The sequence below is a fragment of the Anneissia japonica genome, unplaced genomic scaffold (assembly GCF_011630105.1).
Source record: "Anneissia japonica isolate Jap-2015-1 unplaced genomic scaffold, ASM1163010v1 scaffold287861_len940595_cov192, whole genome shotgun sequence".
Taxonomy (NCBI): Eukaryota; Metazoa; Echinodermata; class Crinoidea; order Comatulida; family Comatulidae; genus Anneissia; species Anneissia japonica.
This window is the reverse complement of record NW_022733264.1, coordinates 276,351-293,597: the sequence shown is the minus strand read 5'-3', so window position 1 is coordinate 293,597 and position 17,247 is coordinate 276,351. Positions and strand designations below refer to the sequence as shown.

At 33.4% G+C, this 17,247-nt stretch overlaps 1 protein-coding gene across 7 annotated transcripts in view; it reads left to right on the top strand.

Moving 5' to 3' along the window:
• LOC117116147 (regulating synaptic membrane exocytosis protein 2-like) overlaps positions 1-17,247 on the top strand; it is a 49,929-nt gene that overhangs the window by 26,440 nt on the left and 6,242 nt on the right. For 3 of the 7 annotated variants that reach the window (XM_033260135.1, XM_033260139.1, XM_033260136.1), the window contains 8 exons: positions 2,110-2,994; positions 4,276-4,558; positions 8,100-8,129; positions 11,573-11,805; positions 12,012-12,150; positions 13,135-13,176; positions 15,793-16,004; positions 16,750-16,889. In XM_033260135.1, the coding sequence (XP_033116026.1) occupies positions 2,110-2,994; positions 4,276-4,558; positions 8,100-8,129; positions 11,573-11,805; positions 12,012-12,150; positions 13,135-13,176; positions 15,793-16,004; positions 16,750-16,889 (1,964 nt within the window). The remainder of the gene's footprint in view (positions 1-2,109; positions 2,995-4,275; positions 4,559-8,099; positions 8,130-11,572; positions 11,806-12,011; positions 12,151-13,134; positions 13,177-15,792; positions 16,005-16,749; positions 16,890-17,247) is intronic. The other 4 variants (XM_033260137.1, XM_033260138.1, XM_033260132.1 and 1 more) reach the window with 4 other exon arrangements.

Sequence of the window (17,247 nt, the reverse complement as noted above, 5' to 3'; positions counted from 1 at the left end):
GTTTTTATCATTACTCTTAAATGTTATATAACTTCTGATTCAGCTTAACAGTTTTATTAATATTTGGTAACCCATTGCTATTCTGTATTGCATCATAAAAAAATCCTTGAGCATGGATTAAAATAATTGAGTTTCCCAGAGCTAAAATCTATTACCGCTACTTTTTAAAAAAATTATGCCAGAAATTAGTTTCCGCCTTTACTTTTTTTGCCATTTGCCATTTTATTTATAATGTGGAAAAAAACATTAAGCTTATTCTTGTAGGTAGTAAATACCAACCATCTTCTTATACTTTCAATTCACTTAATTAGATTATGACTTGTGAGAGTATTTCCTCTCCGCTCCTTTTGTGGTGGTGTGTCTGTGGGTGTGTTAGGGATGGGGGGCCTGTCAGTAGGTTAGATCAATTTTATTAGAATTCAAATTCATATTTGATAAATATTTATGAGTAGCGTAAATATTATCTTTTTACTCTTTCTTGAAATAATAGCATATACTGTTTTATTTTATATTCTTGTAACAGTATTTAATGTTGGAAGTCTACTGGATGTCCACAGGATCAGTTTGTGTTTTGGAGTTCTTTTAAAAATATAAATATACTCTAGCTATGCAATTTATGTTCTCTATGAGAAAAGACAATTTTGAGATTCAGTTTGCATTATGAAAATTGCTGTGTGATTTTAGGAACATATTATTATATTAAATTATAGGAAATATTAAAATTACATCCATAGCCTTCAAGCTTTGTTGATAATTTTGTGCTAGTTGTTGGTTGTGGAATGTTTTGCATTATCAAATAACTTGCTGTATTTCGAGTCAGGTGTTCAGTAGTACAATAGTAGACAATTCACAGTGACCTCTATATGTGTAGAATTACATTCAGCAATTATATAATGCAACATGCTATTGGTGTCTCAGCCATTTATCTGCTGTTCTAAATTTTGATGTGTTTTTAATGATTACCTTATACCATGGAGGAATTCTTTCATGCTTATACTGTATTGGAAACCTTATTCATTATATAGTAATGGTATTCCATATATATAGCACATTATACAGTGCAATATCTGTATGCGCTATTTTACCCAGTGTCAAGACAAAAGAAAGAAACAACAAAAACAGTTATGCTTTATCGAGCTTGTAGCTGTTTAAAGAAATGAGAAAAAAAGTTTCACACGATTGGAATTCAGAATCTTGGGACTTTATTATTTAAAAAAAAAAAGCAATTTTGGCACATTAATATTCTTTAGTAGTATGGTATGTGGTGGTGTGTTAATTGTCCTTAGCAACTCTGTACATTAACTATCAGTGTATTAATACGCCGTAGAAACTTAGTGTATTAATCTAGATTATTAGTTATAATGCTCAGTATTACTATTTTTATACAAATGGGTTGTTATCCATTTCTATAATTTTGTTTTTGTTTTTCTATCCATTTCAGATTATTTTGTTGTAAACTATTACTATTACTCAATTATTATTATTATTATTGATTATTATTATTATATTAATGATATTATTACTATTATTTTTCTATTATTATTATTAATACTAGTATAATTAATTAATTATTATTATTATTATTATTATTATTATTATTATTATTATTATTGCTTTTAACAACATACCATAATGTACAGGCCAGTAAATATTGTTATTATAGTTGTTAGTATTATCTAAAAGTTATTAATATTATTTTTTTAATGTTATTGGTATTATTCTTGTAATTTTTATTATTCCATTGTTATGATTTGTATGACTTGGCAACACTTCCAAACAACTTTGTTTATTCATAGCAACTTTGCCTAAAACAGTTATTAGCATCGTAGCTTTATTAATACACCCTAGCAACCTGTATTAATACTCTGTAGTAACTTTGTTTATTCAAGGATAAACTATATAGAATTTATATTGAATAGGGGTTTGCTTGATATCTGTATATGGAAATAAATGCTTTAATCTTGTACATTTTTCCTTTCTCTTTATAACCTTGTATGAAATTTTATTGACATTTTATTATACAGTATTAATTTCATATGTATATATAGATATTGCACAATATCTTGTGCTTGTCGATTTCTGATGCATTTTGTTTTGTTTTTTTAACAGTGAGTGCAGCAGCACAGGAGGGACTTGGTGTATTGCCAGGTGAGAAGGATCCAGCAAGTCAATTACCACTACCTAACGATGGTGGTAGACTACCCAGGGACCCGTCACCCTCACGCGACCGCAGAACAGGTATTATGGGCGAATATACCCTACCTCCTAGGCGGCGGGATTCTTCACCAAGTCGAGTACCGAATGCACAGGAATACCCGCCATCGAGGATGCAGGAATACCATCAGCCAGGTCGTAGCTATTCATTAGAGCGACAGGATGAAGGTAGGCTGGACTACCATCCCAATGGAGAGCCTATACGTCCCTTAGACTTCAGCCCACCTCATGCGAGGCAATCAAGAAGAGCAATGTCACCAAGTATGGACCAGCAAAGACATCATAGTTATTCAGCCGGTGATAGAGACTTACACTCGAGACGTAGAGACTATTCTCCTTCACGCCAAGCGCTCATGGAGCCCTCGCAAGATCGAAGATATAGAGAACCATCACCATCTAGGGATGGAAGGATGAGGGAGCCATCTCCAAGACCCTTTGATTATGACTACAAAAATGTCAGGAGATCTAGATCGCCTAACCGAAGAGCTAATGGATACTATCCTGACAGTGCTAGGAGGAGCCAATCGGAAGTGAGGGAATATACTTATGAGCGGCCATATCGTCATATGCATGAATCACGAGGGATGAGACCTGAGGGGTCTAGTTTGCCTTGCTCACCAATAAGAGCGACCATGGGAAGAGGTCCAGTTGGAAGAGTTAGTCCGAGGGGTAGTCCAAGAGCAAGCCCAAGGACAAGCCCGACGTCATCCCCTACTGGACGCAAACCAACCCGTCAGCTCCCCCAAGTTCCCTCCCATGGTATGGGAAGGAGTGAAAGAGGTAAGTGAATATATTTTAATGTGACACATATTTGAATGATGTTTGGATTGGATGCCATGTATTGGAATGTGTGTGTTTTCATATTCGCCTTCATAACAGTCTTTAGAATGACTAATCCAAGTGGAATGTCTGTGTCACTATCATTGTCACCAATATAGCAACTGGTTTGTAAATCTTGAGAAAACAATTTGTAAACCTAAAGGAAATGTAATAAGCAAATTTTGAAACATAACATTATTTTGATTCTGTTAGTGCCTTCTCTGTCGTTAATAATGGCTAACCTTGATACACATGTAATCTCTGCCGTAGAAAACCAAGCAGTAACTTGCAGATACATGTTGGGAGTTGCTTTTGCTTGCCCATATGACCCAGTAACATCTTTCCAAGAGATTTCCACATTGCCTTAGCAACTTTTACAACAGTTTATATTACTTGCTCACATGTTTTAGCAGTCACTTAGTTTGACATTTCATACCAGTTACTCACTGTAAACCAGTAAATAACTTGCTGAAACTTGTCAGAGTTTCTCAGTTCATAACCAATTTCTCATGTGACTCAACATTACCTTGCACACACTTATCACAGCTGCATCAATACATGTATTTTTGAACATAATATTTCAAATGGTCATAATAATCATCCAAAAAATTGACTTTAAATTTGTAATAAATTTGGATCACACCATTATTATAGTGATCTGGCTGAGCCAACAAGATGCCACAACATAATGTATGCGTTGTAGTTAAACGAAAGGATCATACGGTGGAGGTAAACGTATGGTGAAGTACTTGAAGGAACACTGACGAGATTCGAAAGGGTTCAGCATCACTAGTTTTGCATGCATAGAACATAAAAATATAAATGCTAAACAGGTTTGTGTTGTGTCGAGCATCAGATGTTCGCATTACTGTTTTGCAACCTGAGATTTGATGATATGAAGAGTGTTTTGTAAATATCTTGAATGTCCATTTACAACTGCTATCATCATTATCGGAACTTCAAATTTCATAATGAGGATGAAGCGGTTTATACTACCGTAATATCAAGGATTGTGGTGTAGATTGTGGTTTGTCTAATATATAGGTGATGAGGTATGTGGTGTCATCCTTCCTCTTTTTAGCTCATCCACCCATTCACTTCATTTCTTTTTCTCTTAGATTTTGCAGCACCCCTCTTTGCACGCCATTTGCACCTGTAGTGTCCAGTATGTAGAATAGAAGGGCATCCAGAACACAGGTGCAGCTATTCTTTTTTCGTAACCTTTTTAAATTCCCCCCTCAGAAAATGCCAAACAAATGGAGATAAAGATGAAAATGAACCAATACAAGCAGGCAGCCTCTGTCAACTCTCTGTCCCCACATGGCAACGGGGGTTCGTACGTGAACCCCGTCCCCGATTCCCATTCTAGAAGTCGCCAGCGAAAGCAAAGTCCTGACAACATATCTATTAAATCTTCAGATAGCAACATGTCCACATTGAGCGACATGTCAGCACTGACGTCCGCAAGTACAATGAGCGTTTTATCAACGCAGTCTGAGAGACCAAGAGGAGGACGCAAACTAAGGTAATTTTTGCTATGTCAGGTTTAATGCTGTTTCTGTGATTTTTTTGTGCAATTAAAATGCGTGAAATCACACTAATATTACAATTGTGTTGTAACATTCTCACAATGTGTATGCCATTATTATTTGAATGTTTACAATTTTATGCCATTCTGATATTTTATGCTCAATATTGTGGTGATTTTTTTGTTTAATGCTCGCGCATACGTTCACTTCACTCATTCCACATAGCAATGTAAGATACATTTGTAATAATAGTAAAAAAAAAACATTATTTGCCATTTATGAAGCACATCGCAAGGACTGTCTCTGTGCACTTACTGTGTACTAATATAGACCTGGTATCTGGTTCGTTATAACATGCAAAAATAATAGGGCGTGATATCTTCATATGAAATTATGCATCAGTGAATAGTAGCAATTACTAGCCTATATTCTGGTACAGAGTAAAATGCTTGTCTCACTAACTTAAACGAAACTCTCCCTTGAGCCCTATAAATAAAAATATTTTTTCATGGCACATGTTCTCTTGATGTCGTATGGTTGTGTAAGAAATGAAAAATAGAACCTTTTGTAATTTTTCACATTAAAAAATATTGCAACTTAGGGAGTCAGTGGTTGGTTTACGAATATCTAACTGTTTAATCTTATTTCCATTATTCCTATAAAATTCATATAAATTCATTATTATAATTCCGATAATGAAATTAATTTAGTTTAATAAAATGAATACATGTAATAGTTACATTTTTTGTAATCATTGCAAGTTTAAAGCAAGTGAAGAATGAAATCATCATCATTTCAATTAATTTTTTTAAATTTTTTTTTTGAAATTATAATAATCGTAGTATTGTTTTATTGTGTATTTCACTTTCTGTGCTTTTAAGTAAGGTGTGCTTAGGTCTATCTTATATATTGCTCAATAAATCTGTAGTACAAACTACTTAACCATCATGATGATTTTGGTATGTTTGCTGGATTGGAAATTATTTGTTTCATTCTGATTCATTGTTTATTAATAGTTAATATACAAAAAGACATACAACTTGTATGAGCAGAAAACTCATCACATATGCACACATCCTTTACTACCCAAGTACATTTTTTCATTCAACAGACATAATACCAATATGGACACATACACACCTCCACACCCACAGAACATATACACAGATACACACTCCGAACACAACTTGCCAAAAAGCATGCATACGCATGTTCCCTCACTACCTCACCCCTTTTGAAAACATATATCCACTATTGACTCATCCTAACACGGCCCCAAATTCAAACATTTCATACATGCCTCATTGTTTTACCCTCACTACACGCATGCATTATACTCACATCCCCAACACCGCCATGAATTCAACACACACACACACTCGTTCTCTCACCAACCTCCTACAAATTTGACCAGATTACACAAGAAAGTGGCTTTAAGGTTGTAATAACCACTAATTGACTGAGTGTTTAACCCATTCGATTTAATACTCTAACCTTGTAACTTAATAAAACTAGTGTCATGAAAAGTTGATTGATGTCCATCATTTGCTAATTGGCGAATTGCGTTTCATCTACTACCTGTACTTGTCTATGGTGTGTGTTTCATTAATTGATAACATTGCTAAGGCTGAGGTTGTTACAGTAGTACCAGTGGTGGCTAGTGTCTGTGCTGATGATGAACTTTTAGATGTTGTCACATAATTATATCACTTAATTCCATTTGCGTTTCTAAGGTCGCTTTATACTCCCCAGAAAATAAATAAATAGAGTAATAAAATCAGTTTTTTTAATATTATAAGCTTTTTAACTTTAAAAAAAAATCAACTAAATATTTTTGTGCTTTTAATTTGCTTCTTTTATGGTCATCTTTTTATCATTATTCTTGTGGTTGTTATTCTTCTTTAGGTCTTGAGTTGGTAGTACAAGTTTTATTTATGATATTTACATATACCTCCTATTTATTATTCTTTGATGCAGTAGTAAATCTGTGTAGTAATGTCGTTCTTTTGCTTATCATTGATTACCGATATGCACCATATGCAAATGATTTTTATTTCTCTGTGATGCTTGTAATTGTGTACACATTTTCTCAAAAATAAACGTAAAAGAATAATACTGTAAAACAATGGCAAAGCTAATACCAATATATCAAACAGCATTTGCACATCCCATTTTTGTAAAAATTTTCAGTGAGCTTTTTATCTGTATGAAAATGCGTGCTTTTTGCTTTTTTGCCTTTATCTCTTTGTTTAAGGTTTCTTATTTATCATATATATGTGGCAAAGACAAGCCAAACCAGTCACTCGTCGCACATCCTGTTTTAAAGGTAATGGCCAAAACATGCTGGAATGTCAACATTTTGCAAAATCTATTTTCTTGCATTAAACTAACCTTTATATATCATGCTGTGCTATTATTTTGCCCATTTTCAATGTTTAAAACAACAATTTTTAACTATTTAGTGATGGTTTCTGCCTAAGAAATGCCCGAAATCGTAAATATTGTTCTTTAAACAGCTGTATGTTTAAACTCCTGTAACTTCATAATGAAATGTCAGATGTAAATGATTATTTTACTATTTTTTATAGCTTTGAGTTTACTGTTTAACCCTTTATTAATAACAAAATCAATTTATGCGATGAGTGACTGGTTTGGCTTGTCTTTGCCACGAATGTACTTATCCACCTAAAAATACCATTTGCTTTACGGTACTGTCTTATTTTTCAATGTTTTGACAACATGCTATGTTTGCTTTGTCAATTATATTTGCAATTAACGCTCAGAATAAATCGCAGATATGTTTCATTGTCATGGCAACGTGCAAAAACCACAAACTATTTCTGTTCCACACATCACCATGATTTAATTGTTAAATCTTTCCCGCAATAACCCATTCTATGGTGTTTAGGGAGAGGTAGATATTAGACTCAATTGCGAGTGAGTAGCCTTTTTTTTAATTTCTCCCACCAAACCTATGAATTAATACAGTATTTAAGAGTAATTTTAATCACATTTTGCTCGTAGATGCTATAGTTAATTGGGCCTTTCTTAAATATATTCTTAAAAAATAATATAAAGTAACATATATAGATTCTGACTTTAAAAAGAAAACAGCAACTAAAATATCATAAACAGATGATGATTGAGGAAAAACGGTAATAATATTTTGAGATTAATGGATATAAAATGCATTCCCATTCTACTACACTAGGATTTCTAAATCTGATTTGGTCATTGGTAAGTTTGCTTGTCTCCCATATGATATTAAAATTCACATTTGCTCTATATCATTGTAAAAAGTTGGCCAATATTGTTAGTTCTATTTTCTATCATTAAATTACATCTCAGAATTCTGTGACAATTATTAAAAAGAAAATAAAACAATTGATGAATTATAGGAGACAGGGGAGGGTGGGACGGTCGATAGTTGGAATTGCATTTCAGTGGGATAAAGCTCTTCCTTAAACGTGTAATATCTGTTAATATTGTTGGGTTTTAGAAGTTTATCTGTTTTTATCTTCTTTTTCCTGCGTCTAGTATAAGTAGCTGTCCAGAGAGGAGACCGAGGTAAATTGACTCATTAATCATTGATTGATTAAGCATTAATTAATGAATATCATTTGTGAAGTCAATCAAATTTACAGCCGTTTAATTATGTCACTTCACCCAGTGTTGCCCCCATTTAGTGACATGAAATTAAATTGTGTCCAATCCTACTAACAACTTTCCCCAGAATACGCAATCTTTACCCCACAATTTTTTTAAATGTATTGTAGTAGTGTACAGAGGTCGAGTTTAGTGTTATCGTCATTGTTGATTTATTATACAATATAACAATCATTTAGATGTGTGTAGCCTTATTTCATGTTTTGACAATTCACATGGTGTTCATAAGGCCATTCAAATATCTTGAGATCAATTATTATCATACATAGCTTGCTTGTAGTGTAAAACAGCAATGCAAAGTGCACACCGCTGCCCCTCCCCCCAGCGCACATACTAAAGTACATGCTATTGGCTGCATGCTATGGGTTTATATACTCTAGGCCACATGCCCAAATTCATATGATGTGTTGGGCTGCATGCCCAGGGCTGCATGGTACCATGTCCCCAGCAGGATGCATGCGATTTTGCTGCATTGCCTTTAAGGTTTTATGCTCTGGGCTATTTACAGTTCAGGAGCTGCATGCCCTGTTTTATTACATTATTTCATTGTTTTAGAAATTTTTAAAAAAGGAATTTGATAGTTGCAATTTTTTTTTCAATTTCCTTTTTTTTTGTATGAGACTGTAAGGACCATTAAGAACTTAATGTTATTGTTTATGAAGTGGAAAAAGCAAGAAGCTCAATTTAAAGAAAACAAAAACCAAATAGTTACAATAACTACAAATATGCAAATTCTACTAACTTTTGAAAGGAACCAATTTTGTTCAAATAGTCAAATGTATTGTTCAAATAGTCAAAGGTATTGTCCAAAGAAAAACATATAGCAAGACACTAATTCATTGTCTTTCTGAATAATTCATGCTTATGCAATCGCTATTGATATTATGATTACTATATAATTTTTTTTTCATTATTATATTCATGATGATTAATGATAATACATAATTTATATAGTTCTTTTATATTGCAAGTGTCTCCATGTCTGCGATTAGTCCTGGGAATGCTTTTAATTTTCCCTATGTTATTGGATACCTAAGCAACATAAACTGCTTGTAATCTTAGTTGTATAATGGGCCTTTCTGCTAAACCCCCGCCCCTTACATATCCCACAAAATTACGTGGGATTGTAACCCACAACATAGAGTTAAGCTTATGTCACCGAATAGGCATTACCTGACCTCAAATAGTTGTCGCACTCACAACGAGTACCGACTGTAGGTTATCCACAACTAGTCGCCATGCGTGCTACAACCTTAGCGTGTGTAGCACGCCACAGTTAACTACAACATTTATTGGGCTTCTGTCACACGACCATTTAATCAGTTGCTTTGGATCGCAGTGAAATAAACATGGGCAGCGGAGAGCGATTGGCCATTTTCTGTTGATCGTTAGAATCATGTTGCTTCAAATCAGAGACTAACAATTGCTCACAAACTGTTCACAGTTACTGGCAAGGTCAGTTAGTGTCAAACGAGTTAAGTCGAGACAGGCTTAGTTTAAAGGTTGAACTACTCACATATACCATGTCATGAATATTATGTATTATGCTAGTTAATCCATCATTTCATGAGTGCATCAAACATACTGTCCTTTTTAATAAAGGAAATGTGGAGCTGTGGTGTCAATTACTCAATCAATCTATCAATCAATCAGTCAATCAACCAGTCAGTCAATTCAAAGAAAATAAGCACTTTTAGCCTTTTCCAAAATTAAAAACAAAATAACTTTGAAAATCAACATAGGTTTTTATATAGTAATTAGATACATGACATTGGCTACATATGATCACATGTGGTGGAGTCACATGATTGATTATTTGTCAAACCATGGACCTATAATAATAAAAATAGGTCCATGGTCAAACCTTGAGTGATATTATCTATTTGTAGAAAAATAACCAAACATATTTGTATTTAACAGTTAAGGACCATGTCCTTGAAGGCTTTTTATTAAAGATAATTGTTTTCTCCATTTGTTATTATAAATTAAGACGGCCAGATTCAATCATAAAGGTGATAGGAATGAGGGCAGTCACCTTACTAATTGTATATAGGTTGCTGTACTTGAGGTCTTGTTGACGTTTTTAATATCAGAAATGAATCAAGAATTGTCTCATTTATTGGACAACAACCATACACAACAGTATATTCAAGTAATAGTAAAATCTGAACAGTTCATTTCATAATTGAGTCCACTCACATTTTCATCAGTAAAGCATTTATTTCTCTGAGGTTGGTAACTATGATTAAATGAAAATTATGGTCATTATGTAGTTACAATAATACATTCATAAGTAATATGTTCCAATAAAAAGCATGGTAGTACCACGTATGTTATTGTCATGCTCACTTTGTACAAAAAGGAGAAATTATTATTCTTTTGTTAAGCTTAATTTTTATGAACATAAACAATGGAAAACATAACATTTGGTTTATTTGACCATGTTGTCATGCATACTTCCTGTTAAAATTAAAATGTTCAGCTATTTTTAATCATGAAATCATTTTATTAAATTCTCATATAGTGTGTTAACCATGCATGAAATTTATTGTAATTAAATTTTAAATAGAAATGTGCTGCTCATTTTGTAAAATGCTTTAGAATCTTCATTCTAATCCAGCTTTGCAAATTATTATATTTATTCTTTTATTTATTTAATTATTAGAAGTATAATTGAGTTATCCTTCCAGCTTATTAAGTGGTGTACTACACATTGCCGTTCACACATGTATCCAGTGAGGGCGCCAGCAGTATTGAGCCCTTGTTGAGCGGACTAGACTCTTCTCAAATTCTTGTCAACCATGACTTGCTGCACTGAAAACATTTTTTTATAAAGTTCTTTGGGCATAATACATCAAACATATAACATCTTCAAATTAAACCATAATTGAAGCTTACTGGCTCCACCTAGGAGCAGCACACTTAAATTGTGGCTGGGGCTTCAGCTGTCAAACCTCCAGTTGAACAGTTTGCCCTCTGAATGTGTATGTCCTAACTACTACTTCATCACACTAAAAGGTTTCAAACAATCGGTGAATTTGTGATGGTCATAGACTTCAAACAAGAGCAAACAGTTTATATCTGTGTTCTACCAGTTTCTGCTACATATTCCTTTGAGATATGTAATGCCTTTCAACTGTTATACCCAGTTTGTCTTGGATGGAATTGTTGTGCAATAATCAAGTTGTATTATTGTTTTTGTATTATAACAAAATATCAGAATAAAGTAAAACAAGTTAAATAGGAAAGCAGCAGAATTAACATTACTTTCTAAACTAAATGTATTCTTATGTAGTACCTGTATGAGAAAATGTTAATTAAATGATGTTTTTTTTTTTAAAAAGTGATTTGAAGGCAAAGATGGAGGAGCGTTCACCTTACCCTAAGAAAACAAATTTAAGCCGTAGCACAAGTAGTGCGGAAGTCTACTCATATGATCGCAGCGACGGCAGCATATCAGACTCAGCGGCAGACGCCGGTAGTATGGCAGATTTAAAGAAACGACGAACTAGTTTATCCAAGGTAGCAGCATTTGTAGGGCTTTCCAAAAAGAGCAGTAGCACGTCCAATTTAACAGGTATGTATTTTGGGCATTTATTTATTGGTTCAACATTTTACTTGAACGTAATATTCTCTGATTACCATTAGATTGTACTTTTCTCTTTTTCCTTAACTATACCACAAATGCACTATTAAATTATTAATAATTTTATAAATAATATATTATTATGTAAATTATTATACTGTAATTTGAAAATGTTTGATTGACACTTTATGCAACAGGTAAAAAGAGGACAACTATACAAAGAAGTGAAGAAGTTGGTACAGGTATGGATATGAAGCGGGGTCTAACGCCACAAGCAAGCCGAGAGAGTACTGATGGCAGTGTTTGTAGCGTAGGAAGTTCAGATGGTGCCAACACGTAAGTCTACCTATTGTTTATAAGCATATGAAAATCATAAAAAATATCAATTTTTTGTTAAAGATTTAAGAATTTTATTTTGAATCTACTATGTCATCAGTCCACCATGCTTGGGTTGTCCCTTGGTTAAACTTCTTGATATCGATCAAACGAAAGCTTTTCGTAGGTTTGAATTTCAATGTGCCGAATAATGACTACAACATTATGAAGAATTACCCAGAGAGATGAGCATGTGTTCCATTGGTGTTTGTCATTGGTGTGCGTGCGTATGTGTTAACCCCTAGCTGAACATGAATATTCCTCAGGGAGCTGAGTATGGGTTCTATAGGTGTTTGATAAAATGACCGGGGTAGTAATGTAAAGTGACAACTAAACTCCACAAGGAGTTAAGTACAATATGTATTTAATCCAATTTCTACAGCAATAATGTGAATTGTATACAGGCTTTGGCATTGTAGGCCATCTAACTAAAGATTTTAGTTAGTTTATTTTACTATATATACAATAGGAAATGAGGTAGGAGACAAAAGGACAAATGGCTATATTAATATTAAATGAGACCATAATTACAATAAATGAAGTCCACCTAATAATAAATGAGATTTCTCTAATACATAATACCAATTTAGTCCAAAGTAGGACCATTGAGAACCAGTCCAATTAAGTCTAAATGAAACCAATATTTTTCTTTTTAATTTTCATTTGAAAAACATAATTTTATTTAAATATATAAAGAAGTATATATATTTTGTATATTATATATAAATATAATATTTGTTTAATCTTTAACACCTATGCTATGTAACAATATACTTTTAATAAAGGAAGTATTCAACGATGAAAGTGAAGTCTTTCTATAGTTTTCAATAGCTTTTCCATTTTTCCAATATAATAAACAATTAGAAAGACATTTAGTTAAGTATTACTCATTAAATAAGTCTTTAATATTCTTAAATCATTGAAACAACACCTTATGATTCACAGCTTTAGACGAGACTTTATAGTAAAGGCAGCCAATCAGAAGAGGTGATTTAGAAAACTTATTTAATTTCAATAATAATTGTTAACTATCTGGCTTTGGTTTTCTTCAGTGAAAGTAGCAATAATGTTTTTGCAAACTTATTGAAGCTTTTTGTAATTAATTCTTCAGTGGCATTAGTATTATATAATGTTTTTTTTAATGCTGTGTTCTATAATTCAAATGATAGTGATCTTTTGTATGGAGAAACAACTCCTATAGTGATAATAGATTTTTGAGAAATGTGTATTGTCCCCATTAATGGGGACAATATTTTGGGGTCTAGAGTTTGAAAAAATGGGAACAATACATTTTTCTCAAAACATGAATATGTGTGTAACAAATAGATGATCTCACTCTTGCTACAATTTGTGTTTTCTATATAATACATCAATGTAATATTTGGTAATCTTTACATTTAGATACTGTTACATTCATACATACATTTATATCAGTCATTTTATCCCATTCATCTATCAAACCATTCACCCCTCCAATTATCCATCCATCTATTCATTTCTCCATCTGTTCATTCTTCTATCCTTCCATTCATTCATACATTCATTCATTCATTCATTTATGTGTATCTTTTGCTAATAAAATTGCCTGTTTCATTTATTCTTTCATTCATATCCTTCCATCCATCCATTTATTCCTTTATCTAGCCCTTCATCTATATTCATCTATGTATTCAGTTAACATTTTCAGTTTAACATTAACATGCTGAATCTCTGCTAAGCTAATGTGCTATCCTTAAAATAATATATAAATTAATTAAGAAATAATGATGGTGGATGATGATAGACAACCTTATATGTTGCTGAACACTCTTTATTAATTGTTGATAATGTTTGCTATTCAGACTTTTAAAATAACCTTTCTATTCTTAATGTTATCTTTGCATATCTTTTGATGTGAATACAATGTTGATTGTGTTCATGTTAATAGTGTTCTTGTGAACACACTGTTGACAGTGGTCATGTAAACATAATGTTAGTGGTATCTATGTGAACACAATACTGATGAAGGTTATGTGAACAAAATGCTAATGGAGTTTATATGTGAACACAATCCTGGTGGAGTTCATGTGAACACAATGCTGATGGAATTTATATGTGAACACAATGCTGATGGAATTTATATGTGAACACAATGCTGATAATGTTTATATGTGAACACAATCCTGGTGGAGTTCGTGTGAACACAATGCTGATGGAGTTTATATGTAAACACAATGGTAATGAAGTTTATATGTGAACACAATGGTGATGGAGTTTATATGCGAACACAATGCTGATGGAGTTTATATTTGAACACAATGCTGATGGAGTTTATATGTGAACACAGTGTTGATGGAGTTTATATGAGAACACAATACTAATGAAGTTTATATCCAGTGGCGGATCCAGGGGGGGTGTTCAAGGGATTTGGACGAACCTCCTCTGTGAAGAAACGTAACAAAATACTACTGGGTCCCGGCTTACGAAAGGCATGCTAACCTACCTAGGCATAGGTTGGCAGATCGGACAAAATAGGCTTAGCCCAACTAGCATTCAATTAAAAACACTTTTAGCTTTAAACATCGTAATAATTTATGTACGAGAGTGTGTTCTTCAGGGTTATCAGTTCATCGATCTATGGAAGAAAGACTACGTATCCAACTACTCAATAATGTTGGAATATAGAATACATGCCAAGTTGGAGGTAGCTAGAGGCTTGAGATTTAACAGGAAATAAACCCAATTGACGCGAGTTAAGGGCCCGTCCAAGGGCCCCGAAAAATTTTGGGCTTAGATGCTCTCTGGTGCATTCTCTAGTAGTGCTGAAATTAAACCTTAAAAATGTGTAGCTATAATAGGAACGATAGAATTTTCGATGATCTGGGCCTGATAAAATATACAGTAGAATTGCAAAGGTTTCTAGTATTTCGATAAAAAGTTTGGGTTTTAAATCAAATAAAGCTTGAGATTTGTGGAAAAGCGTGAGATTTTAGAGGAGTGGCTTGAGAGCTTGAGGTTTGTTCGAAAAGCGTTAGGCTCACGCCGGATGCGTTAAGACTTGGTAGGTAGGATATAGGCCTAATAATATATTGACTATATCTTTGATTTATTTTCTATGGTATAGGCCTAAGAATGAGATAAAATCACCTGACCTTTTTTTTTAAGAGGGGTAAAACCTTGAACTTTGAAGAAATTAAAGGTCATTAAAAGACACCTTAGAAGTCGGAAAAGCTCATTTCTGGTCATCTAGGAATCAAAATTTTCCCGGGGGAGGACCCCCCCTTTTATTTTGGGGTTTAAGGGAAAATGAACCCCCTTCTTTCAAATCCTGGATCTGCCCCCGATATGTGAACAATGTTAATAGAGTTTATATGTGAACAATGCTGATGGAGATTATATGTGATCAAGGCTGATGGAATTTATATGTGAACAAAGCTGATGGTGTTTATATGTAAACACAATGCTGATGAGGTTTATCTGTGGTTTTTAATTTAGCTGGCATGCTAATACCATTATGCTTTTCTGTCTACTAAAAGTTTCTCAATCATAACAACAGGAGTTCAAATTAATTTTTTGGATTATTTTTGCTTAAAATTATCATCCTATTTTCTATTTTGTCTTCAGAGTTTGGATGCCACGAATGACTGCAAATGAAGCTCATTTCAATGACTTTCTGGATGGCCTAGGCCCATCTCAGTTGGTTGGTCGGCAAGTCCTTGGTACACCAGCGCTTGGGAAAATCCATCTTGGTTTGCAAGAAAAGAATGGCCAATTATTAGTTGAAGTGATTCAAGCTAGAAGCCTAGTCTCAAAACCTTCTGCTAAGATGGTGCCAGGTTAGCAAGATTTGAAGAATGATTCAGTTTTATTTATTTATTATTTTTCTATTAAACTTGTTTTACTTTTTTTTTATCTGTTAATATTTTCATCAACAGTGGCATATCTTAGAGAGTAAAAGAGTACTGTACATGCCTCACAAAAACTGTGCTTTTTAAAAAGATATTAAGAAAAAAGAATGCACTCAAGTTGTTTAAATTTACTTCATGCCACCTCATTCTCCCAGCTAGCACCCCTTAATTTTCCATCATGCCCCACCGCCATGACATGACATTACTCCTTAACACAAGAAGAATTAGTGCACCCCCCCCCAAAAAAAAAAAAGAAAATAGAACGCCCCATCTAGAACCTCATTTGGAATGAAGCGCCTTCCTCAAATACACACCTCCTAGGTATTTATTTTTTCCTTGAATAAATACCCCCAAAAATGACTGAACAATTCTAATGGGAAGCAAGATAATTCTCAACACATTCTACTCCATTAGAATTACTTTTTTCTAACCTGGTTGGGATCAATAAGTCTTTATGATCATGCAATAAGACAATTTTACAGTTATAATGTGTTGTAGTTTATTTAAGGGTGTTTATGTGAATGTATATATGTACCGTATGCATTTTACATTAAAAAAATAAACGCTTCTCACGAATGAACGTCCCTCAAATAAACACCCCCCCTCAAAAACCCTGCTCTGAGGCATTTATTCAAGAAAATATGTTAATTGTGATGTTGGTTGTTCTTTCTAGCTCCATGGGTCAAACTATATTTAATGGATGGAAACAGGTGCATTGGCAAGCGCAAGACAAAAATAGCAAGAAGAACACTGGATCCTGAGTACAATCAATCACTGCTCTTTGATGAAGACTACAGAGGCAAAGTATTAAGAGTAAGTATTGTTTAGTTGCCTCAAGTGTAAATCATTCATTCTTCTGTGGCACAAAAATCAAAATTTCACCTTTTTGGATTGAGAGGCACATTAGTTGTCACTCAATTACTGTATATTCTCACATATGAGACGAAGCTCAATATAGCAAATTACGATAAAAAACAGGGGGTTGTCTTGTACACGCAAATTTTCGATTTTTATATCATGTTTGTCTTATGTGCGGATCGTCCATAAAATTTACTACTGAAATGAAGCTACTAACTTTAATTATGAGTGAACACAATTATAAATGCGTGGAAATGAAATTTTAATGAACATTTAAAAGCCCATAAAATGGTATTATTAGGAAGATTTGCTC